General features: G+C 41.2%; 1 protein-coding gene across 3 annotated transcripts in view; it reads left to right on the top strand.

Annotated features, from left to right (window-relative positions):
• PTPRM (protein tyrosine phosphatase receptor type M) overlaps positions 1–27,265 on the top strand; it is a 943,724-nt gene that overhangs the window by 749,996 nt on the left and 166,463 nt on the right. For all 3 annotated transcript variants that reach the window (XM_064294704.1, XM_064294702.1, XM_064294703.1), the window contains one exon: positions 3,209–3,396. In XM_064294704.1, the coding sequence (XP_064150774.1) occupies positions 3,209–3,396 (188 nt within the window). The remainder of the gene's footprint in view (positions 1–3,208; positions 3,397–27,265) is intronic.

The following is a 27,265-nucleotide window of genomic DNA, read 5'->3' on the forward strand; positions in this document are numbered from 1 at the left end:
GCTATGATGTATGGCTTAGGTGTGTATCAGTGCAGCTGTATTCCTTATGCAGTACTTGGTGCAAATGTGAATCTGTATATAGCGAAATAAGCATTAGTGAGGTTTTCACATGGAAACACGGGAAGAAGACAAGCAGTGTATCTATGCCAGCACTCTTTGGGGATGGTGCTAGTTGTAATTTACTTTAAGACGGGGAGGGCTGTTCTGTGTGACTCGAAGTCGGCACAGTAAATCGTCTAGACACCACCCCCGTTTGCTGTCCCATGCTCATACCAACCGTGAGGGTTTACCCCATTTGCTTGGGGTAAGGGGAGGGTATATGTAGATATTCATATGTACAAGCTCCCTCACCTCAAAAATATAGCATCCATTTCAATTCAAGATTTTTTTAGCCAGTTTGTTCAAAATTCAAGATAGTTCACTGAAGAATATAAAAAAAAAAAAAAAAAAGAATATAGGCAGAACTAATTTTCAGTTCTTAGAAATCCATCAGAACTTTTAGTGAGAAGCTATTTCTGGTTTCTTCTTAGAAGACATATTCAACTTTTAAAATGTCAATGGGTAATTTTTTAACAAATATAGGAAATAATCACAAGTGGTATTTTATCAGTAAAAATTTCTTTTTAGGCAGTCAGAGGAAACTTATGAATCACTAATTTCAGTAGAGTCAAGAATTTCTAATAATATGCAAAACTAAAAAACCAAATCCACTGCCACTGAGTTGATGCCAACTTGTACTGACCCTGTAGGACAGAGTAGAACTGCCCCCTAGGATTTCCAAGGCTGTAAATCTTTACAGAAGCAGACTGCCACATCTTTCTCCTGCAGAGCACCTGGTAGGTTTGAACCACCGACCTTTCGGTTCGCAGCCGAGTGCTTTAACAATTGCACCACCAGGGCTCCTTCTAATAATGTAGGTGATCAAATTTCATAACAGATGTTACACAAGAAACCTAGTCCCTCTTGAGTATGTATGTACCAGATGACAGGGCCCTTTTCTGAGATGGACCTGGAAGTTTTTAAACACTTTAAGGTGTGTTCCACACTGGTGGTGAGGCGAAGATGTCATAAGGCAATGGGGAGTGATTAAATACAGCAGTAGCAGTGGTTTGAGCTCTGGATTTAAAACTGCCAAGAATCCCTAGCTCTGGGATCAGAGAATTTCGAGACTTCTGGTCTATCCATGTGGAAGGCCCACATGGTTAGGGGAAGCTGAGAAGGCCAGTCCAATGGAGGGCATGTTAATTATGCTCATCCCAAACAGCACAAAACTGAGAGAACAAGAGAGGCACAGGGAGGAAACTAAGTAATGTTCCATTTATTTTAGTTAATGAACCAACTTCCTGCTGGATCAGCTAAAAGCTCCATGGACTCAGAACTTCAGCAGGGAACCTGTGTCCCAGTGCTTTTGCTGGGCAGTTGCCAGCTAGCAAATCTGATTTGAAAATGTCCAAGTTTATTTGTGACTGTTCCGGTGGGAACATGTGAATTTCTAAATTTCAAAGCAAATACAAATGGAAAAAAAAAATCATAAACTCAACTTACCACCCTCTTTTATTTTGTCTTTGTGTCTTTAGCCACCTTGTAGTGATTCAGGTGCCATTTCAGCAACAGCCACACAGCTGCACACTTGTGCGCCTGCCACCCTTCATACCATGCATCCCTGGGGCTTTGCGATGCAGACGGAAGTGAGGGGCAAACCAGGCCTACTAGCCAAGGACCCACGGGCTAAATGCCCCATGGAGCTGAGCTTAGTTAAAAAAAAACAGGAACCATAGCTGAATCCCCTATTGGTAAACAATCCGTAATAAAAATATGTATGAATACATCCTTTCTTATGTTTTAGTTCTTTATACCTGAAATCAATTTTGATATGATAGTCTCATTTCAAGTGACTTTAACATTATATTTTCATGATACATATCCTCAGTGGTAAAACGGCTGAAGGGATTCAGCATTATAATGAGTTACCCTGTTGAATGTAGAATTCTTGATCTAATAGCACTTTCCCTGCATAAGACAATTTTAATAGCTACAGTTTCTGCAGTTCATTAATCTAGTTTACTAGTAGTCTTACATTAAAAGATAGCCTCTTTAGGCTTATTCGACCAAATTTTCATATTAATTGTGTAGTACAATTTGGTTGACTTGTTCGAGAAATTTAAATAAGAAAATGTGTTGAATACAAATAAGACTTATTTAGTCATTACTTGGTTCATGGGGGATAAAGAGCAATTATGATACTATTTTAACCTCCTTTTTGTTATCAAGGACTTAAATTAAACACCTCCATCCCAATATGATGGGAGAAATGAGACTTTGCCCTCTGACTACCTATGAATTGAAAACTCAACTGTAAAATTAAAGTACAAAATAGAAAGTACCTGTAAGTGTTCACGCAGTACTATGGCTTATTCCCTGTTTCCTTTTTCTCCTCCTCTTTTCTCCTGATATGTATCTTCTTAAAAGTGCCAATAAATGGTAAGTTCCCCATTTGCCCCGTGGAAAAGCTGTGGAGGGATGGGAGCGTGTGTCTGACCTGTAGATCCTGACAAAGCCAGCTGGTTCTGTTGCGTGTTGGCCTGCATGTTAGTTTATAGAACATTCCACACATGCTGTATTAGTCCACAGTATTTTGTTGAGCTTTCTGATACTGGAGCATGCAAAGTAACTCATCAAAATGTCACCCCCGGGCCAGATCCCCTTTTCTTTCTCTGCTTCGCTTTGATTTCATGTATTAAGTCCACGTTTTCATTGCTGCCTTTATAAGCTAAACCATTTCATGCACTTTTATTTTGCTCACAGAACATTTGTGTAGAGTTTATGTACTTCATCGTACAAAACAGTTAGCTGATCTTTGGAAGAACACAAGATCGGTTTTCCACCAGGCCTTGATGAAGTTTCAGGCTGAAACTTCTATAAACCTTAGCACTAGAAGGCTAACCAGCTTTTATCAATTAGCTTTGTGAAAACAATATATCCTTTGGACTGCTTTGTAAAAACAAAGATTTCTGCCTTGTCCCAATCAATATTGCCAATTCCAATGAAATTTATAAACATTTAACTTTTCATTTTTGCTGAGTCATCATAGAGGTTATTGCAGCTATAGATTGAGGGGATCCTGCAACAACAGCTTCTTATCATTCTGTGGGAGCAGATCCCATCCCACTGGTTCTCCCTCACTTCCTCTATGACCTTCTCTTCCCAGATGAAACCCACACGATGGCCAGCGACACCAGCAGCGTGGTGCAGTCACACACTTACAAGAAGCGCGAGCCAGCCGAAGTGCCCTACCAGACGGGGCAGCTGCACCCGGCCATCCGTGTGGCTGACCTACTGCAGCACATCACCCAGATGAAGTGTGCCGAAGGCTACGGCTTCAAGGAGGAGTATGAGGTGAGCACATGCCCACCACCTGGGCCCCTCCTGACCTACCTGGCAGTGCCAGCTGCTATGGTACCCAGCTCACCCAAAGTTACTCCGTGAGGGCTGCCTCGTTCATAGAGCCATTTCCGTGTGGTGGTACTTAGTACCAAAAAGATAGCGTACGCTCAATGAAAACAGAAGGAGCACTTGATGTTTCTACTTATTCCCATAAATGTGCGGCGAAAACAGAGGGCTTCCAGGGTCTCTTCTCTGTTCTCGGTCACCTCCTTTGGTTTTTCCTGTAATTAAGTATGGCGGTAAATCTAATGATTTTGCAAGAAGAAACTGTCCACTTGAAATTATAAACCAACCTGTGATGTCGTGTGGTGGAGATTAAACAGTGTAGAGAGACTGGCCAGTGTCATGGCCTGTAACAGCTGCATTGTCCTGCCAGCCCAGAGAACGCGTCACTGCCCTGGGCTCTGTGTGGGCAGCTCTCAGGGGCATTCCTGCAAATGGTGACATTACGTGACTATATAAAATAGAGGCCTCATCCCTTTCATAGCCTCTGTTATTAGCTAACTTTGTTGGAAAATCACTCAAGAACCGAAGAGGGTTGAGGGTGAACGTGCAAGTGTGGCCAGGTTAGGGGGCTGGATTTCTTTTTGTACCTTATGGAAATCAGTTCACAGACATTGATGAAGATAAAGTAGTGTGCTTACTCATAGAATAAAAACAGGATTGTATGGATATGTGGCTTTAGAGATCTTAGAGTGTGTTTCTGGTCCTGTAGCTACCTAACTAGCTCATAGTTGGGGGAGAAGAAAAACCGTTGCTATAGAGTCAATTCCAACTCACAGCGGCCCTATAGGACAGAGTAGAACTGCCCCATTGAGTTTCAAAGAGCAGCTGGTGGATTCAAACTGCCGACCTTTATGGCTAGCGCCACCAGGGCTCCAAAGTTGGGAAACTTATCTGGAATTAGAATATTTTTAAAATCGGTTCCTACCACTCCTGTGAGTTTCAAGCTCTTCTTCTTTATCCTCTTTTGGGGACAGTCTGATACTTCATTTTATGCCCCAAGTATTTTGCTGCGTTGGGCTTGACTGCCTTTCCCAGCTTAGTCACCAGAGACTCATTACAGCAGTCAACGTGAGCCACAGTACAAAGTTGGCTGTGTCTCTCTGTCCTTCCTCTAAGAACAGGTCTCTGGTCCAAAGCAGAAAACAGGCAGACACACTTTTACCTGGTAGCATCCATGCACATTGCCAGTGACACACTCCAGCTCAGTAAGACTGTAAAGCCAGGGAAACTGAAACAAACCACACCCCAAGGGTTTGAAGTAAGTCCGTAAAATATTTTCAGATGAAGTTCTGCATTTTAGCAACCTTGAAACTCTTAAATTTACCTTTAGTGGTTTAACTTATAACTCAGTAGAATCGTCTGCCTTTGCGTATCTCCTCATGCACTTTTAAAGGCTAGCTTAGGAATTAATAGGATTAAGAGTAAGATTTCCAAAAGCATTAATGTCTTATGAAAGACAAAATTAGGTTATTGAGAAAATATAAGCCTAGCGAATAGGGCTGCTGTCTTAGTCCTATCCAGTATTCTGAATGCAGATATTGCTCAGCTGTTTATTAAAGATGTTAATGTCAGTGAAATTAGTTATAGTCTCAAATAACAATTCACGAAATACCTGAGTCCAGTTTTTCATGGACTGTTCTAAATTATCTACCTTCGAACTTCATATAATACACTATAAAATCCCACTGCCACTGAGTCGATGCCGACTCATAGCAACCCTAAAGGACAGAGTAGAAATGCCCCATAGGGTTTCCAAGGAGTGCCTAGTGGATTCAAACTGCCAACCTTTTGGTTAGCAGCTGTAGCTCTTAACCACTGTGCCACCAGGGTTTCCATAATACACTATAAAAATAGATGATGCATATTTGAAAGTATGTAAAAAATTATTTCCCATTCAGATCTCCTGAAAAAATGTAATTTATAAGCACAAACTAAAGCAGTTTATACTCATTTTAAGCAGATGATAGCTGATGCTTCATCAAGAGCTGTTGTACTGTGAAATAAAATATTTCTTAACTAATTACATTTCAAAAAACGTTTTTTCTCATCCTAGATATTTAGTGGATCAAAGAGAATTGCTCCAAAGTAAAAAACTTAATCACTAAAACCATTAACACTGAAAAAGAGAAGAAGGAAGAAGAGGGGAGGGAAAACATACCAGCGAGGAAAGCAGGACACACATCAGAGTGTCATAAGCAGAAATAGGAATAATCAAAAAACAACAAACACCAAACCAATTGCCATCAAGTGGATTCTGTTTCATGGAAACCCCATGTGTGATGGAGCAGAACTGTGCTCCATAGGGTTTTCCAGGTGTGCCCTTTAGGAAGTGTCTGGGTAGATTCAAACCGCCAGCCTTTCTGTTGGTAGCTGAATGCTGAACTGTTTGTGCCAAGTACACCTTCCCCCCAGCAGCCCTCCTGGGGGGATGCAGACGCTGGTGAGAGGACCACAGTGGGACAGCGTATGTGAGGCATGAGGAGCAGTAGTGGTGGGTGGACACACCAGTGCATGCGGTGCAGGAGACGGGCAGAGATGCCTGCTGTGTAGCTTCTCACCCGAAGCCTGATGTCCCAGGCCTCCCAGCCAGACTGCCGGGAATTAACTGTGCAGCAAACGTCCTAGGTCCCAAGGAATTTTTATTCTAGTACAAATCTGGAAAATCCTTATGCAGTTATGTTTTAAAGTTTACCTGGTCCTTAGAACTCTAACAAGCATCCCTCTTTTAACCCTCCTGGATGAGGATAGAGGATGCGTGCTTTCAGATTCCCACACGCCAGCTCTGGCAACATTGCATGCTGACTGCTGTTGTGCAGCGCTGTGTGCCACTCAGCTGGTCATCTCACAGGTCAGCATGGAGAGGCCTTGCTTTTTCTTAGCTGTGTGACTGTGGGCAAGTTATTTAACCTCTCTGGGCCTCAGTTTCCTCATCTGTAAAATGGGAAGGATTAAGTGAGAATTATTTAACACATCGTAAGTGCTTAGAATTGTATCTGGCATATAGTAAGCATTTATTTGAAATGTTAGCTATTAAAAGAGGAAAAATTACTAACTTATAACGGTAACATCTAAGAGAAGAAGTTCACACTATTTTTTCATAGCAAAATTGTGGTACATTGAGCTTTTAGTACATCTGTGTTACCTCTGCTGTATAGCATTTTGAGGACAGACTGAGGCAGTCAATCTGTATGGGGAAAGGGGCCAGTGCATTTTTATTTCATCTATAAGACTATATAATTCCCTTACCATGTACCATATGTCATCATAATTTCTTGTTATGGATTGAATTGTGTTTCTCCAAAATACATGTTGAAATCCTAGCCCCTGTACCTGTAAATATGACCATGTTTGGAAATAGGAATTTTTGTTATGTTAATAAGGTCATATAAGTGGAGGATGGGTCCTAAACCTAATCACTTCTAGTTAAAAAAGGGGTAGAATAGACATACAGGTTGCCAACAGATACCATAAACTAGGAGAGAAGCTAGTAGAAGGAATCAACATGGCTGAGACTCTGATGTGGACTTTTAGCCTCCAGAATTGTGAGAAAATAAATTTCTATGCCTTAAAGCCACCATTTATATTTCTGTTACAGCAGCACTAGGTAACTAAGTCAGAATTTGGTACCAGAGAGTGGGGGTTGCTCTAACAAATACCTAAAATGTGAAACTGGTTTTGGAATTCAATAATGGATAGAGGCTGGAGGAATTTTGATGCTCTTGATAGTAAGGGCCTAGATTTCCTTGAAGAGACTGTTGGTAGAATTATGGACATTAAAGGTGATTTTGATGAGGGCTCAGTAAGAATTGTGAGCCATGGGTAAAAAGCTTGTATCACCATGAACAGAATGTTGCTAAAAATGTGGATGTTAAATGTGCTTCTGATGAGAATTTGAAAGAAATAATGAACATATTACTGGACACTGGAAGAAAGGCAATCCTTGTTATAAAATGGTAAAGAAATTCTCAGAATTATGTTTGAATGTTTTCTGTGAAGTAGAACTTACAAGTGATGAAACTGAACATTTAGTGAGAGATTTCTAAGTGACATTTTGAGGGTACAGCATGGTTTCTCCTAGTTGCTTATAGTAACATGTGGGAGGAAAGAGTGATTTATAAATGAACTGTGCAAAAAGAAACCAGGCCTAAAAGATGTGGGAAATTCTATGGCAAAAATGAAGACCATGCTCTGAAACAGACACCATGGCTTTACAATTTTTTGCCAAAGAGATTAGAACTGTGACTGGTGAATTTAATCAACAACCTCCGCAGAAATCCTGTCAGCTTAGACTGATAAAGACAGAGACAGGATGAAATGAGGGAAAGCTGTCTGGGCCAGTGGAGCTACTTGGTTGCAAACATCTGTCATCCTCCAAGAAAAGGAAGGCAACATTCCAGAAGGAGCTCAGAAGGCAGCAGAACTGTTGGAGGAGCACAGGGGAAAGGGCCACCGCTTCCTCAGTTTCAAAGGGTGAAGTCACTGCTCCCTAGGTTTCAAAGGGTGGGGTTCACCTAAGCTTGAAAGAGCGAGGCTACCACCACTGAGGTTGAGAGGGTAGCCTCTGTTCCATTAGGCCAAGAGAATTAGACCAGTTGAGGACAACAGGGCTGCCCAGGGCCAAGGGGGTAGGATCATTGTCCCAGTAGGCTTGGTGGGCAGGACTGATACCCAGGGCTTAGGGTCCTCAGCCAGGAATCTAGAGAGCATGACCAACACCCTGAGTCCAGAGGGTGGGGTCATTACCCAGATTGCCTAGAAAGCAGAAGAAGGTGATGATGATTATTATTATTATTTGGCTTTAACAAAAAGAAATTTATTTTCTCACAGTCTAGTAGGTTACAAGTCCAAATTCAGGACACCGGCTCCAGGGGAAGGCTTTCTGTCTCTGTTGGCTCTGGAGGAAGGTCCTTGTCCTCAATCTTACCCTGTTCAAGTTGCTTCTCAGGCGCAGGGACCCTGTGTCCAAAGGACGCACTCTGCTCCTAGTGCTGGTTTCTTGGTGGTATGAGTTCCCCAACTCTCTGCTTGCTTCCCTTTCATCTCTTTTTTTTTTTTTTTAATTTTTATTGTGCTTTAAGTGAAAGTTTACAAATCAAGTCAGTCTCATACAAAAATTTATACACACCTTACTATATACTCCTAATTACTCTCCCCTTAATGAGACAGCACACTCCTTCCCTCCACTCTCTTTTCGTGTCCATTCAGCCAGCTTCTGACCCCCTCTGCCTTCCCATCTCCCCTCCAGACAGGAGATGCCAACCTAGTCTCATGTGTCTACTTGATCCAAGCAGCTCACTCTTCACAGGTATCATTTTCTATCCCATAGTCCAGTCCAATCCCTGTCTGAAGAGCTGGCTTTGGGAATGGTTCCTGTCTTGGGCTAACAGAAGGTCTGGGCACCATGACCACCAGGATCATTCTAATCTCAGTCAGACCGTTAAGTCTGGTCTCTTTACCAGAATTTGGGGTCTGCATCCCACTGCTCTCCTACTCCCTCAGGGGTTCTCTGTTGTGTTCCCTGTCAGAGCAGGGCACCATCTAGTTCTTCTGGTCCCTGGCAGCTGTAGTCTCTTCTTTATGTGTCCCTTTCTGTCTCTTAGGCTCATAATTACCTCATGTCTTTGGTGTTCTTCATTCTCCTTTGCTCCAGGTGGGTTGAGACCAACTGGTGCATCTTAGATGCCCACTTGCTAGCATTTAAGACCCCAGATGGCACTCTCCAAAGTGGGATGCAGAATGTTATCTTAATAGATTTTATTATGCCAATTGACTTAGATGTCCCCTGAAACCATGGTCCCCAAATCCCCCCCGCCCCGCTATGCTGGCATTTGAAGCATTCAGTTTATTCAGGAGACTTCTTTGCTTTTGGTTTAGTCCAGTTGTGCTGACCTCTCCTGTATTGTGTGTTCTTTCCCTTCACCTTCTTATCTACTGTCTAATTAGTGAAAAACCCTCTCCCTTCCTGTCTCCCTCCCCCCTCTCATAACCATCAAAGAATATTTTTTTCTCTGTTTAAACTGTTTCTCCAGTTCTTATAATAGTGGTCTTATACAATATTTGTTGTTTTGCAACTGACTAATTTCACTCAGCATAATGCCTTCCAGATTCATCCATGTTATAAAATGTTTCATGGATTCATCATTGTTCTTCATCGATGAGTACTATTCCATTGTGTGAATATACCGTAATTTATCTATCCATTCATTGATGGGCACCTTGGTTGCTTCCATCTTTTTACTATTGTACACAGTGCTGCAGTGAACAGAACATGGGTGTGCATATATCTGTTCGTGTAAAGGCTCTTCTAAGATATATTCCAAGGAGTGGGGTTGCTGGATCCTATGGTAATTCTATTTCTAGTTTTTTAAGGAAGCATCAAATTGTTTCCAAAGTGGTTGTACCATTTTACATTCCCACCAGCAGTGTGTAAGTGTTCCAGTCTCTCCACAACCTCTCCAACATTTCTTATTTTGTGTTTTTTGGATTACTGCCAGCCTTGTTGGAGTGAGACGGAATCTCACTGTAGTTTTGATTTGCATTTCTCTAATGGCCATGATCATGAGCATTTCCTTATGTATCTGTTAGCAGGCTGAATGTCTTCTTTAGTGAAGTGCCTGTTCATATCTTTTGCCCATTTTTTAACTGGGTTATTTATCTTTTTGTAGTTGAGTTTTTGCAGTATCATGTAGATTATAGAGATCAGGCGCTGATCGGAAATGTCACAGCTAAAAACTTTTTCCCAGTCTGTAGGTAACCTTTTTGCTCTTTTGGTGAAGTCTTTGAATGAGCATAGGTGTTTGGTTTTTAGGAGCTCCCAGTTATCTAGTTTCTCTTCTGCATTGTTAGTAATGTTTCATATACTGTTTATGCCATGTATTAGGGCTCCTTGTCTTGTCCCTATTTTTTCTTCCATGATCTTTATCATTTTGGATTTTATATTTAAAATCTAAATATTTAGGTCTTTGATCCATTTTGAGTTTATTTTTGTGCGTGGTGTGAGGTATGGGTCTTGTTTCATTTTTTTGCAGATGCATGGATATCCAGTGATGCCAGCACAATTTGTTAAAAAAGACTGTCTTTTCCCCCATTTAACTGACTTTGGGGCCTTTGTCAAATACCAGCTGCTCATATGTGGATGGATTTATGTCTGGATTCTCAATTCTGTTCCATTGTCTATGTATCTGTTGTACCAGTACCAGGCTGTTTTAACTACTGTGGTGGTATAATAGGTTCTAAAATCAGGTAGAGTGAGGCCTCCCACTTTGTTCTTCTTTTTCAGTAATGCTTTACTTATCTGGTGCCTCTTTCTCTTCCGTATGAAGTTGGTGATTTGTTTCTCCATCTCATTAACAAATGTCGTTGGAATTGGGATCGAATTTCATTGTATCTATAGATGACTTTTGGTAGAATAGACATTTTTACTATGTTAAGAGAAGATTCTTTTAAGCTTTGAAAGCTAAAGAGACTTGCCCTGCTAAGTTTTGGACTTGCTCAGTACCTGTTATCCTTCTTTCCCTCCAGTTTCTCCCTTTTGGATTGGGAATATCTACCCTGTGTCTGTTCCACCATTGTACTTTGGAAGAAGATAACTTGTATTTTAGGTTTCATAGGTCCACAGATGGAAGACACCCAGAGACTTTCCCATACTTGATTTAGATGATTCGGTAGATGAAGTTTTGAACTTGGAGTTGATGCTGGAATAGATAAGACTTTGGGGAATGATGTGATAGGGTGAATGGGCTTTGCATGTGGGAAGGACATGAATTTTGGGGGGAGAAAAACGTGGGATGTTATGGATTGAATTGCATCCCCCCCAAAATATGTCTTGAAACCCTGATGTGTGTACCTGTAAACATGATCCTATTTGGAAATAGAGGTTTTCTTTTTTCATGTTAATTAGGTCATAGCAGAGTAGGGTGGGTCCTAAACCCATGTCTGAGTTTTAAAAAGAGCAGAATAGACAGAGACACACAGGGGCAAGACAGATTTCAAGGAGCACCAAGGATTGCACAGGAATTGCTTGCAAGATAATCACCAATACTTAAAAAGTGAAAGGGAGACGGAAATTTATATACTGAAAGAGTGTAATGTGAATTATATTGCTGTACCAGAGGCACCTTGGAAGACATGCCTGACCATCTGCGTCCAAAATGTCACAGCCTTGAAAACCCTATGGAGCAGTTCCACTCTGCACAAATGGAGTTGCTGTGAGTCAGAATCCCCTTGACAGCAACTAACAACCACCACAACAGCCCCTGTTGAAAAATGCTATGGAATGTTTGACTTCAAAACATATTGAAGCAGTGAATGACTTCAGTGCTAAAGTGTTGCTGGGGATAAAATACAATGAGTGGCTCTAGTCATTGCAAGGCTCATACAAAGTCATCAAGATGGTCTTTCTCTTCTTCTTCAATCCGTGTATATAGGGAAAAAGTAGTCATCCAGATTGGAAAATATTTTTGCAATAGTAAGTTTCTCTCAGTTGACACTGTTTCAACCCATTCTTTATGTTTTGTGAGGCAGAAATGTTTGCCAGTGGGTCTGAACACTGGAAGGATGCCTCACTGATCAGGTAGCCACAAAGTGTGTCCAAACAAAAGGAGCCGTCATGTGGTGGGAACGAGACTGAGTCGCATTCGGTGCAAATTTTTTATTTGATTTTGTTCTAACAAGATAGTCATATTGCACATCTCACCAGGGAAATACAGTAATTTGATTCAAAAGAAACTCAGACATGAATCACAATAAAAAAGTAAACATGCTGAATTGAACAGAAAATGGCATGTTGTCAGCAGAGAGTAGTTGAGGGATCTCAAGAGAAAGACCAAATGGAAAGGCCAGGTTTGTTTATGCTTCTGTGAAATGAGGCGCTTGGTTCTTTTTCCCAGCAAGCAAAGAGGAGTCTGTGCTAAACCCTGGAGAAAATTTGAGCGTGCATGAAATAGAGAGAGCAGACTGTACTCGAGGAGTGCGGGGGACCCACCGTCCTGTGCTGCACACCTGGCCCCTTTATCACCTGCAGTCTAGTGGGGAGGAGATAAGGGCTGCACGCCCTTTCAGCTCTAATTGCTCCGCAGTAGTGGAGCAGTGTGGCAGGTACCACAATGGGACAGGTGCTTCGGCCACCATCAGGACCCTGCAGGCTTGGGGGCTGAGGTTCTCTTCCTCTGCCATCCCTAGAGGGCCTTGTTTAGTCCGAGAATTCTGAATTGATCCTAAGTCCCTTTGGGGATCCAAGCAGAAAGACATTAACCTAAAGTAACAAAGCAATCATATAATTCTGACAGAGTAACTTTTGCTATAATTGTAAAATTAAGATAAAGGAAATACATACAGCAATTTAAAACTACTCCAAACAGGACACCCTGAGAAACACAGATCGTACCGCTTCAGTAGCTGATAGTCAATAGCATTCTAGGGCACAAAAATTTATTTTCCAATTACAAGAGCTGAAACATATCATAAACCTAAGTAATTCTGCATCCTACAACTCAATATGTTTGTATACATGTACATATATACATATATGTGTGTGTATGTGCATCTAAAAATGTGAGAGAAGCATTATCCTTATCCCACCTACTTTTCTCATGGGTCTTTCTCCAAGGCGTAAATACTGATTAACTTTATAATTGAATATGGAGATTAATTTTTTTCATTAGCTGAATTTAAACTGGAGAATTGAAGAGATTGTGCCCAAAATTTCAGGCTTAAGTACAGCTTAGAAAATGTTTTGAGGAATCTCTATATTTTTTAAACGTGTCCATTTCCTTGGAAACCGTGTGGGGTAGTTCTGCTATGAGTCAGAATCGACTTGACGGCCACAGGTTTGGTTTTTTTGGTTATCTCCTTGCAGGTATTTGAAAATATAATTAGTTGTGTATTTTTTGTCTTTTATCCCTCCCCATCTCTTCTCTTCTAGCTGATTGTGTTAAACGCAAGCACAGTGCTGTATTTGGTGTCTTTATCGATATTTGACAAAGTTGTGGCAAGTTAAAAAGGAATTATCATTAAAATATCTCAGTTGCTCTCCAAAATTTCATTTTTTTTTTGCAGCTGCTTTTTATTTACTTGCCTCCCACCTCAGAATAGCCACTGTAACTTAACAAAAAGCAAAAAAAAAAAACCAAACCCATTGCCTTCAAGTTGATTCTGACTCATAGCAACCCTATAGGATGGAGTAGAACTGCCGCATAAAGTTTCCAGGGACGGTCTCCCTAAAAACCGCCTTTCCTCTGCAGGGGCTTCAGTCCTAACATCCCATCTTTAGAGGCCAGACAACGGGTCCTCAGAAGGCCCAGATGCAGCCAAGAAGCAGAGCTGCAGGAAAGAACCCACTGGGCACCTGCCTCCTCCTTTGGGAGGCAAGTGGGCAGAGGGAGGATTGGACATGCTTCTAGAAAACTTGTCAGAATCATGCACAAATCCCAGTTGCCATGGAATTGATTCCAACTCCCAGTGAACCCGTGTGCTGCAGAGTAGAACTGTGCTCCCCTGGGTTTTCAATAGCTGTAATCTTTCAGAAGCAAATCACCAGGCCTTTCTTCGAAGCCAACTCTGGGTAGGTTTGAACCTCCAACCTTTTAGTTAGTAGCCGGGCACCTTTTGTGCCACCCAGGGACTGAATTGTGCATAGCATCCCCTTTGTTGATTTTTGAACAGGAGGCAGGGGCAGGTGGGATGAAAGGTACTTGGCGTGACTTAGCCAGCAGAGCCGCCATGTGAACACAGGTGGTTCAGGATTCTGTGAGCGGGCCAGGGACGGAGGCCCTCTGCCCACTCCCCTCCACTCCTCCCTTTTCAAATGGGCTGTTTAGCTCCTGCCTTAGATTCTCAGGCACCAGCTGAGTCAATCAATTGCCACAATCAGTGCAGGTTTTTTTTCTAGCCCACAGGATACAAAACAAACAAAACAGAACCATTGCAAGCTAAGGATGGGAAGCCGGTGGTAGGGGGTGCACTGGCAAGCCCTAGAAACACATTAGGAATCACAACAGCTGTGCCTCTGACGGCTGTAGCAGCCAAGTGATTTTTGATGTATTTTCTCCCTTAACGATCGTGGTGGTGGTGATCCAGGTCCATAAGAAAATGATAAAAGCTCCTATCCAAAATTCTGAGAATGCTTGAGGCTAACTGGGGCAAGTCAGCTGTGTGTGTTCATGGAGGCTTTCTTGGTAGATGTGTTTCTGAGTGTTTTTAAATAATGCAATAGGAAGAGGTGTGTTTACCGAGAATACGCGGTTGAATTTTTTTTCACTAGAAAGACTGAAGAGCCCGTTTCATTTGTGGAACGCCGCACCTTGTGTGCTCGCTCCCACGTCCTTAGTGTTGGCTGGGTGTGGTCCGGCTTCCTCTTGCCCATACCCCCATAACAGCGTGTGCAAGTACAAACCTCAGAAAGTGTGATTAAAATTTGCTTTTCTCTGCAACTCTCCACCCCCCCCGAAGATAGCTCATGGCAGGAGAGGTTTTCCGGTCTGTTTGCCTGGTTTCCATTTTGAAGCTGGCTACTAGAATTGTCTTTATTGGAAAGAAGCTGAGTGGTTTTTAGCCAGGAGTATTAGCGGAGGGCTGGCCGAGGAAGGACTGTGCACGTGCTGTATCCGAGCCCCTGTTGACCTCATTCGTCTCTGGTATCATCCATGCTTGTGGTTAGCTCAATGCTGTCACCGTCACTAACTAGATCAAACTCAGTTTTTGAAAATTCTCATTGCCCTTCCTTTTCCCTCACCTCCACATCAGCAATCACACGTCCTAACTCGCTTCTTCCCCACTGTGTTTCAGTCAAGGAGGCTTGGTGCCACAGTGGTTAAAATGCTCGGCTGCTAACCAGAAGGTGGTGGTTGGAACCCACCAGCAGATCCACAGAAGAAAGACTTGGCAGTCTGCTTCTGTGAAGATTTACGGCCCTGGAAGCCATATAGGGAAGTCCTACTCTGGCCTATAGGGTCACGATGAGTTAGAATCAACTCAACAACAATGGATTTGGTTTTGGTTTTTGGTAACAGATCTCTACATGTTGTTTGGCCCCATTCACACTTGTCCTCCTCTTCCTCACTGGCTTCCTTTATAAAACATAGATGCTATCATGTTGGAGGGCCCTGAGGGCTCAGTGGTTAAGCATCTGGCTGCTAACCAAAAGGTCGGCAGTTCAAATCCACCAGCCACTCCTTGGAAACCTTAGGGGGCAGTTCTATTCCATACTATAAGGTCACTATGAGTTGAACCCAACTCAACAGCAACATGTTTTTTGTTTTGTTTTGTTTTAATCATGTTTGATTGATACCCAAAGATCTACTGTGGACTCTTAAAAAAAAAAAAAAAGAAAGAATCTTCCTAGCATGGCCTCCTCCCCGTTCGTGACTGACCATGACCTCCGTTTCAGGCTCTAATTTTAGCTACCCCCACTCTGTACCCCACTCATGTGTCTGTCAGTTTGTCAAACTGTGGGGCCTTGTGTGTTGCTGTGATGCTGTAAGCTATGCCACTGGTATTCAGATACCAGCAGGGTCACCCATGGTGAACAGGTTTCAGCTGAGCTTTCAGGCTAAGACAGACTAGGAAGAAGGACCCGGCAGTCTACTTCTGAAAAGATTTAACCAGTGAAAACCTTATGAATACCAGTGGAACATTGTCAGATATAGCCAGAAGATGAGCACCTCAAGTTGGAAGGCACTCAGAAGATGACTGGGGAAGAGAAAGAGCTGCCTCCTCAAACTAGAGTCAGCCTTTATGACTTGGATGGAGTCAAGCTTTCAGGACCTTCATTTGCTGATGTGGCATGACTCAAAATGAGAAGAAACATCTGCAAACACCCATGAATAATCGGAATCTGAAAGGTACAAAGTATGAATCTAGGAAAATTGGAAATTGTCAAAAATGAAATGGAATGCAAAAAGATCGATATCCTAGGCATTAGTGAGCTGAAATGGACTGGTATTGGCCATTTTGAACCGGACAGTCATATGGTCTACTATGACAGGAATGATAACTTGAAGAGGAGTGGCGCTGCATTCATCATCAAAAAGAACATTTCAAGATCTATCCTGAAGTACAACCCTGTCAGTGATAGAATGATATCTGTACACCAACAAGAAAGACCAATTAATACGACCATTAGTCAAATTTATGCATCAACCACTAAGGCCAAAGATGAAGAAATTGAAGATTTTACCAGCTTCTGTAGTCTGAAATTGATTGAACATGCAATCAGGATGTATTGATAATTACTGGTGATTGGAATGCTAAAGTTGGAAACGAAGAAGAATTGGTAGTTGGAAAATATGGCCTTCATGATAGAAATGATGCCAGAGATCACATGATAGAATTTTGTGATATCAATGACTTCTTCATTGCAAATACGTTTTTTTGCCAACATAAATGGTGACTGTACACATGGACCTCTCCACATAGAATACACAGGAATCAAATTGACTACCTCTGAGGAAAGGGACAATAGAAAAGCTCAATATTATCAGTCAGAATCAGACCAGGGGCCGACTGTGGAACAGACCATCAATTGCTCACATGCAAGCTCAAGTTGAAACTGAAGAAAATTAGAACAAGTCCACAAGAGCCAAAGTATGACCTGGAGTATATCCCACCAGCATTTAGAATACATCTCAAGAATAGATTTGAGACGTTGAACACTAATCACCGAAGACCAGGTTATTTGTGGAATGACATCAAGGACATCATACACGAAGAAAGCAAGAGGTCATTAAAAAGACAGGAGAGAAAGAAAAGACCAAAATGGATGACAGAAGAGACTCTGAAACTTGTTCTTGAACGTCGAGCAGCTAAAGTAAAAGGAAGAAATGATGAAGTAAAAGAATTGAACGAAAGATTTCAAAGGGCAGCTCCAGAAGACAAAGTATTATAACGACATGTGCAAAGAGCTGGACATAGAAAACCAAAAAGGAAGAACATACTCGGTGTTTCTGAAGCTGAAAGAACTGAAGAAAAAATTCAAGCCTCGAGTTGCAGTAGTGACGGATTCTATGGGGAAAATATTAAATGACATAGGAAGCATCAAAAGAAGATGGAAGGAATACACAGAGCTGTTTTACCAAAAAGAATCAGTCAACATTCAACCATTTCAAGAGGTAGCATATGATCAGGAACCAATGATACTTAAGGAAGAAGTCCAAGCTGCACTGAAGGCATTGGCAAAAAAACAAAGCTCCAGAAATTGACAGAATTTCATTTGAGATGTTTCAACAAACGGATGCAGCACCAGAAGTGCTCGCTCGTCTATGCCAAGAAATTTGGAAGACAGCTATCTGGCCAAATGACTGGAAGAGATCCATATTTATGCCTATTCCCAAGAAAGGTGATCCAACTGAATGCAGAAATTATTGAACAATATCATTAATACCACATGCAAGCAAAATTTTGTCAAAGGTCTTTCAAAAGTGACTGCAGCAGTACATTGATAGGGAACTGCCAGAAATTCAGTCTGGATTCAGAAGAGGACGTGAAACCAGGGATATCATTGCTGATGTCAGATGGATCCTGGCTGGAAGCAGAGAATACCAGAGGGATGTTTGCGTGTGTTTTATTGACTATACAAGTGACTGTGTGGATCATAACAAATTATGGATAACATTGCAGAGAATGGGAATTCCAGAACACTTAATTGTGCTCATGAGGAACCTTTACATAGATCAAGAGGCAGTTGTTCGGACAGAACAAGGGGATACTGATTGGTTTAAAGTCAGGAAAGGTGTGCCTCAGGGTTGTATTCTTTCACCATACCTGTTCAATCTGTATGCTGAGCTAATAATGGGAGACGCTGGACTGTATGAAGAAGAACAGGGCATCAGGATTGGAGGAAGACTCAGTTAACACCATACCTATTCAATCTGTATGCTGAGCAAATAATGGGAGACGCTGGACTATATGAAGAAGAACAGGGCATCAGGATTGGAGGAAGACTCAATTAACAGCCTGCATAGGGCACTACTTTGCTTGCTGAAAGTGAACAGGACTTGAAGCACCTACTGATGAAGATCAAAGACCACAGCCCTTAGTATGGATTACACCTCAACATAAAAAAAACAAAAATCCTCACAACTGGACCAATAAGCCACATCATGATAAATGGAGAAAAGATTGAAGTTGTCAAGGATTTCATTTTACTTGGATCCACAATCAACACCCATGGAAGGAGCAGTCAAGAAATCAAAGGACGCATTGCATTGGGCAGATCTGCTGCAAAGGACCTCTTTGAAGTGTTAAAAAGCAAAGACGTCACCTTGAAGACTCAGGTGCACCTGACCCAAGCCATGGTGTTTTCAATTGCATCATATGCATGTGAAAGCTGGCAGTGAATAAGGAAGACTGAAGAAGAATTGACACCTTTGAATTGTGGTGTTGGCAAAGAATGTTGAATATATCATGGACTGCCAAAAGAACAAACAAATCTGTCTTGGAAGTACAACCAGAATGCTCCTTAGAAGCAAGGATGGCGAAACTGCATCTTACATACTTTGGACATGTTGTCAGGAGGTTATCAGTCCCTGGAGAAGAACACAATGCTTGGTAAAGTACAGGGTCAGTGGAAAAGAGGAAGACCCTCCAGGAAATGGATTGACACAGTGGCTAGAACAACTGGCTCAAGCATAACAATGGTTGTAAGCATGGCACAGGACCAGGGAGTGTTTTGTTCTATGGTGCATAGGATCCCTATGAGTCAGAACCTACTCAATGGCACCTAACAACACGACGACCCTCCACCCCATGCCTGTGCTCTACTGAATGACTCTCCTCTCTTGAATTCCAAGCACTTCCATGTCTCCAGGCCTTGCCACACACTGCAGCCTCTGCCCAGAGTGACTTCCCAGGCCCATCTTGCCACATTCCCTTCAGGACTTTCCCTCTGACACTTTCCCTGATCTCCCTATCAGAAGCAAACATTCCTCTCCAGAGTTTTATAGCTCTGTTTTGAGTTTTGAGTAATATAGTAGGCAGTTTATTAACGATTATCAGGATGGCACAGGACCAGGTAACGTTTTGTTCTATTAATATATAAGTTCTTGAAGACTGGGAGCCAACTCAAAGGCACGTAACAGCAATATATTAACTGATAATATAAAAACACCCAGTGCCATCGAGTCGATTCCGACTCATAGCGACCCTATAGGCCAGAGTAGAATTGCCTCATAGAGTTTCCAAGGAGTGCCTGGCAGATTTGAACTGCTGACCCTTTGGTTAGCAGCCATAGCACTTAACCACTACGCCACCAGGGTTTCCAACTGATAATATATCAGGCAGTATATTAACTGATAATATACCAAGCCAGTACAGTTGCCATCGAGGTGACTCCAACTCATGGCGACCCCAGGTGTGTCAGAATAGAGCTATATTCCATAAGGTTTTCAATGGCTGATATTTTAGAACTAGATCGCCAGGCCTTTCTTCTGAGATGCCTCTTGATGGACTCTAACCTCCAATCTTTCAGTTAGCAGATAAGCATATTAACTGTTTACACTACTCAGAAACTCCAAACTGATAATATAAACCAAAAAACCCATTGCAGTCGAGTCAATTCAGACTCATAGCGACCTTATAGGAGAGAGTAGAACTGCCCCGTAGGGTTTCCAAGATTGTAAATCTTTATATAGTATGTAGTATATTAACTGATAATATAGTAGGCAGTATGTTAATTGATAAAACAGTAGGCAGTATATTTATTGATTTATACCATAGATATTTGACAAGTGCTGGTAAATATAAGGTACTTTATGTTTGCTGAATTGATTTGTGTATATTTAAACACGTGTACCCATTTTTTACCCATAGAAGGGAATATACCCATAGAAGGGAAAATGACATTAAAGACAGAGCCATTAAAAAAAAAAAAACCATTGTTCTCAAGTCGATTTCAACTCATAGGACCCTATAGGACAGAGTAGAACTTCCCCATAGGGTTTCCAAGGAGCAGCTGGTGGATTTGAACTGCCAACCTTTTGGTTAGCAGCCAAGCTCTTAACCACTGTGCTACCAGGGCTGCATTAAAAACTATGAGCTGAAAATGGTGCAGATCGTCATGGAGGGTGAATGAGTTCATGGTGTCTGGCCAGTCTGAACCTCCCAGTACCGATTACTCAGAAATGCTGAGGACGGACATGGTTCAATCCGATCATTTTACTTACTGCGTACCAATCATCTGCTCAGAATTTTTAGGAAAAATATTTTTATTCTATGTTTGCTATAAATGTCTTAAAATGCCTAATAGCAATAAGTTAGAATTATTTAGGTGTGACTTCAGTGTTTTTTTTTTTTCCAGTGTATTTCATGACATGACTACTCTAAGAGAGAAATCATATATCATTATATATACACAGTTTCAAAGCACATAAAGGTGACTTCTGTTATCATGGAAGTATTTCGGGGGGGGTAGTTAGGGGGTGCGCTTTTCATAGAGCCTTTCACGGCTCCTGGCACCTTGATGAGGAGAATGGTACCTGTTGTTGTTGTTGTTGTTAGATGCTGTTCAGTCAGTTGCGACTCAGAGCAACCCTGTGTACGGCAGAATGACACGCTGCCTGGTGCTGCACCATCCTCACATCATTGCTTTGTTGGAGCCTATTGTTGGAGCCACTGTGTCAATCCATCTCGTTGAGGGTCTTCCTCTTTTTCTATTTTACCAAGCATAATGTCCCCCTCCAGGGACTGGTCCCTCCTGATACCATGTTCAAAGTACATGAGATAAAGCCTTGCCATCCTTCATTCTGAGGAACATTGTAGCTGTACTTCTTCCAAGACAGATTGTTCCCTCTTCTGGTAGTCCATGGGTATATTCAGTATTCTTCACCAACACCATGATTCAAAGCCATCAATTCTTTTTCAGTCTTCCTTATTCATTGTTCAGCTTTTGCATCCACATGAGGCAATTGAAAATATGGCTTGGATCAGGCACACCTTAGTCCTCAAGGTGACATTTTTGCTTTTCAGCACTTTAAAGAGGTCTTTTGCAGCAGATTTGCCCAATGCAACACGTCGTTTGATTTCTTGACTGCTTCTTCCATGAGTGTTGATTGTGGATCCAGGTAAAATGAGATCCTTGACAACTTCAGTCTTTTCTCCACTTATCATGATGTTGCTTATTGGTCCAGTTGTGAGGATTTTTGTTTTCTTTTTGTTGAGGTGTAATCCGTACTGAAGGCTGTACCCTTTGATCTTCATCAGTAAGCGTTTCAAGTGCTCTTCACTTTCCGCAAGCAAAGTTTTGTCATCTGTATAATACAGGTTTTTAGTCTTTCTCCAATCGTGATGCCATTTTCTTCTTCATATAGTCCAGCTTTGTCGAATACCTAACTGTGCCATTATTGTCATCCCCATTTTACAGAAGAGTAAACACACTCCAAGAATATAAGTAACTTGCCCAAAGCCATTCTGCTATGAGTTGTAGAATTTAATCCATGATCTGTTGACTTTTTCCACTATACCCGGTCAATTCTTTATACGACACCACAGAGATACAAACCTATGGAAATTAACTTTGTCTTTTATTGATATGACTTGTGATTTCAGACCAGGAGTGTTATTATTCCTCTGTGCTGTCTTGTTTGCCTTGAACAGTGTTTTTCTTTTTGACAGAGGTCCCATCAAGTCCTGGGGCTCCGATGCCAAAGCCAACTCTGGTGCATTTCACCATCTCAGCAGCAGCAGTTGCTGCCTGTTAATTTCACTCAGTGTCTCAGCTCTGTGGTGCGAGGTCACTCCAGCCTTGCTCCTCTCTTGCTCACTTTTTCATTGCCGAAGAAATGCAGGAAGATCATTCTGAAGATATCAGCCTCCCTGGCTCATCTGAAACCCACCATGACCAGTTATAAGCTAAAATCAAGCGACAGCACTTGAGAGACATATATTCTATATGCCGCTTCCCTGGACTAAATAGCATTTCTGCCAAGAAACGCTGCAAGGGGAGGGGGAGAAGGGAGGGAGAGAATGAGTTTATAAACCTGAGCTGTATGAAAGTCCAAGATTTTCCATAAGATCCTGTCTGGAAGATCCCTAGTCTTTTTTTAAATGAAATGATACAATAGAACAGTGACAGCCTTGTTGACTGAATCTCTGACCTTTCAGCTTTGACTAAATGACACAAAAATAACCCACAGAAAAGTCAATTATTTTTTTCAACAAACGGGGCTGTTACAGTAGAGAGGACAGTGAATTAGGAATCAGAAGACTTGGGTTCTAGTCCTACTCTGGGGCATTGAGCAAATCACTCAGCTTCTGTGAGGCAACTTCAAAGAGTTGAAAGGACCAGGCTCTTGGAAAATAGTCAAGTGCTAAATATCTGTGAGAGTATTAGTAGTACTTCCCACTTCGTTGACTTGTGTTGAGGGAGGTGATGTTTTTCCAATGGACCACACTGACTGGCTGTTGGCACCTCTATGGGAAGTGCAGAACGACCTCCTTGCTCTCTAGGGAGCCATCACATAGGATCCATGCACAGTTCTCTGGTTCTTCCTTGCCAGTTTGGATTTTAATCAGCTTTTCTGAACAAGGTGGATTCCACCCTGATGTGCCCTTCCTATCTTCCCCCTTTCTCTTCCCCCCATTTCAACCTCTTATGAGTCTTGGTTCTAACTGGCACCCCATGTCCAAATCACTGGGAACTCTGGGTTCAGGTGGTATGATAGTGATATTGTGCAAGCCCCAAAGATGTCTGAAATGTGCTCATGGTCATAGTTCCATTATGTTCTAATGCCCACTGCCCCAGTTTCCAAGGATCATGAATAGGAAGGAAATATATGGATTAAATGTTTTGAGTTGCTTGATTTGTTTCTAAATTTTTAGTGTATAAATTCATATTATTGTTCTTTTTATTATTTAGAGTAAAATAGTATTGGATTAAAGCCCATAATGGTCTTGACCGCTCATACTGAAAAGGAGGACATGCCGACTTTTCCATTTTCTTCCACTGCTCTTCTAAAATAAAAGTAGCTTTATGTCTATGATGGAAACAACAGTAAACTTGAGAATTCACCCACAGTAATTTTTTTTAATCATTATCCTGTACATTTAAAAATCCTCTTTACTCCCTTTATCTTCTCTTGTTGGCCTTTAGAAGGCATGGAAAACCTTTTATTGGTCTATTGTAGGAAAATTATACAAGAGACACTGAATGATTATAATGTATTCACTGTTAATCATAAACATACACCATATGTTTTTATGTGTATTGTATTTATGTGCTTTAGGTAATTATGCATTTGAGTTCCTTGCCAATTTTATGGCCAAAATATTTTACTTTGCTGATTACTAAGTATATTTTAAGCTTACTTCCTTAAATAAGAAACTATACTATAAACCCAATTAACATAATTTATCTGCCTAAAGAGGGTGCTTGCTGTTATTTTTTTCTCTGTTTTAATGATGAAACACAGTTATATCTTTAAACATTTCCAAGTCCAGATTCTATATATTTAGTAACATTTATTGTTGTTTTCCTTTAAAAGCAATATACAATTTTCAAAGAAATTTTAAGGAAAGTATAAAGTAAAAACACAAAAATAGACAATAAAAATCACCCATAAACCCACTTAATTTTCAGTAGGTTGTCTTTCCAATATTTTATTTTATTTTTTTACCAATCACATTTTATGATTTTAGAACTTGGGCTACATTTATTATGCTATCTTTTGTTAGTTTTTTAATTTTTCTTGTACTTTAAGTGAACATTTACAAATCAAGTCGGTCTCTCATACAAAAATTCATACACTCCTTGCTATATACTCCTGATTACTCTCCCCCTAATGAGAGAGCACACTCCTTCCCTTCACTCTCTTTTCGTGTCCATTTGGCCTGGTTCTGACCCCCTCTGCCCTCTCATCTCCCTTCCAGACAGGAGATCCCAACATAGTCTCATGTGTCTACTTGATCCAAGGAGCTCATTCTTCACCAATATCATTTTCTATCCCATAAAAAAAATAGTACAATCCAATTCCTGACTGAAGAGTTGGCTTTGGGAATGGCTCCTGTCTTAGGCTAATAGAAGGTCTGGAGACCATAACCTCTGGGGTCCATCTAGTCTCTGACCGTTAAGTCTGGTCTCTACCAGAATTTGGGGTCTGCATCCCACTGCTCTCCTGCTCCCCCAGGGGCTGAACATTCTGCTCCCTGACAGGGCAGTCATCGGTTGTAGTCGAACACCATCTAGTTCTTCTGGTCTCGTGCCGATGCAGTCTCTGGTTTACGTGGTCCTTTCTGTCTCTTGGGTTCATAATTACCTTGTGTCTTTGGTGTTCTTCGTTCTCTTTGCTTCTGGTGGGTTGAGACCCACTGATGCATCTTAGATGGCCGCTTGCAAGCATTTAAGGCCCCAGAAGCCACTCTCCAAAGTGGGATGCAGAATGTTATCTTAATAGATTTTATTATGCCAATTAACTTAGATGTCCCCTGAAAGCATGCTCCCCAAACCCCTGCCCCTGCTACGCTGGTCTTCAAAGCGTTCAGTTTACTCAGGAAACTTCTTTGCTTTTAGTTTAGTCCAGTTGTGCTAACCTCACCTGTATTGTGTGTTGTCCTTCCCTTCATCCAAAATAATCCCTATCTATTTTTTTACTATCTAACCAGTGAAAACTCCTCTCCCTCCCTCCCTCCCTCCCCCCTCTCATAACCATCAAAGAATATTTTCTTCTCTGTTTAAACTATTTCTCCAGTTCTTATAATAGTGGTCTTATACAATATTTGTCCTTTTGCAACTGACTGATTTCACTCAGCATAATGCCTTCCAGATTCCTCCATGTTATGAAATGTTTCACAGATTCATCATTGCTCTTCATCGTTGAGTACTATTCCATTGTGTGAATATACCGTAATTTATCTATCCATTCATTGATGGGCACCTTGGTTGCTTCCATCTTTTTACTATTGTACACAGTGCTGCAGTGAACAGAACATGGGTGTGCATATATCTGTTCATGTAAAGGCTCTTCTAAGATACATTCCAAGGAGTGGGATTGCTGGATCCTATGGTAATTCTATTTCTAGTTTTTTAAGGAAGCATCAAATTGTTTCCAAAGTGGTTGTACCATTTTACGTTCCCACCAGCAGTGTGTAAGTGTTCCAGTCTCTCCACAACCTCTCCATCATTTGTTATTTCGTGTTTTTTGGATTACTGCCAGCCTTGTTGGAGTGAGATGGAATCTCATTGTAGTTTTGATTTGCATTTCTCTAATGGCTAATGACCGTGAGCATTTCCTCATGTAGCTGTTAGCTACCTGAATGTCTTCTTTAGTGAAGTGCCTGTTCATATCCTTTGCCCATTTTTTAATTGGGTTATTTGTCCTTTTGCAGTTGACTTTTTGCAGTATCATGTAGATTTTAGAGATCAGGCGCTGATTGGAAATGTCACAGCTAAAAACTTTTTCCCAGTCTGCAGGTAATCTTTTTACTGTTTTGGTGAAGTCTTTGGATGAGCATAGGTGTTTGGTTTTTAGGAGCTCCCAGTTGACTAGCTTCTCTTCTGCATTGTTAGTAATGTTTTGTATACTCTTTATGCCCTGTATTAGGGCTCATAGAGTTGTCCCAATTTTTTCTTCTATGATCTTTATTATTTTAGACTTTGTATTTAGGTCTTTGATCCATTTTGAGTTAGTTTTTGTATGTGGTGTGAGGTATGGGTCTTGTTTCATTTTTTTGGCAGATGAGTATCCAGTTATGCCAGCACCATTTGTTAAACAGACTATCTTTTCCTCATTTAACTGACTTTGGGCCTTTGTCAAATATCAACTGCTCGTATGCAGATGGATTTATGTCTGTATTCTCAATTCTGTTCCATTGGTCTATGTATCTGTTATTGTTACCAGTACCAGGCTGTTTTTGACTACTGTGGCGGTATAATCGGTTCTAAAATCAGGGAGACTGAGGCCTCCTACATTATTCTTCTTTTTCAGTAATGCTTTACTTATCCGGGGCCTCTTTCCCTTCCATATGAAGTTGGTGATTTGTTTCTCCATCTCATTAAAAAATGTTTTTGGTATTTGAATCAGAATTGCATTGTGTCTATAGATGGGCATTTGGTAGAATAGACATTTTTACAATGTTAAGTCTTCCTATCCATGAGCAAGGTATGTTTTTCCACTTATGTAGGTCTCTTTTGATTTTTTGCAGCAGCGTCTTGTAGTTTTCTTTGTATAGGTCTTTAACATCTCTGGTAAGATTTATTCCTAAGTATTTTATCTTCTAGGGGGCTACAGTAAGTGGTATTGATTTCGTGATTTCCTCCTCAATGTTTTTTTGTTGGTGTAGAGGAATCTAACTGATCTTTGTATGTTTATTTTGTATCCTGATACTCTGCTGAAATCTTCTATTCATTTCAGTATTTTTCTTCAGGATTCTTTAGGGTTTTCTGTGTATAAGATCATGTCATCTGCAAATAGAGATACTTTGATGTCTTCCTTAGCAATCTGGATGCCCTTTATTTCTTTATCTAACCTAATTGCTCTGGCTGGGACCTTTAGCACAATGTTGAATAAGAGTGGTGATAAAGGGCATCCTTGTCTGGTTCCCGATCTCAAGGGGAATGCTTTCAGACTCTCTCCATTTAGGATGATGTTGACTGTTGGCTTTGTATAAATGTCCTTTATTATGTTGAGGAATTTTCCTTCTATTCCTATTTTGCTAAGAGTTTTTATCATGAATGGGTGTTGAACTTTGTCAAATGCCTTTCCTGCATCAATTCATAAAATCATGTGGTTCTTGTCTTTTGTTGAGGAATTTTCCTTCTATTCCTATTTTGCTGAGAGTTTTTATCATGAATGGGTGTCGAACTTTGTCAAATGCCTTTCCTGCATCAATT

Source organism: Loxodonta africana, chromosome 11 (genome assembly GCF_030014295.1).
Source record: "Loxodonta africana isolate mLoxAfr1 chromosome 11, mLoxAfr1.hap2, whole genome shotgun sequence".
NCBI lineage: Eukaryota > Metazoa > Chordata > Mammalia > Proboscidea > Elephantidae > Loxodonta > Loxodonta africana.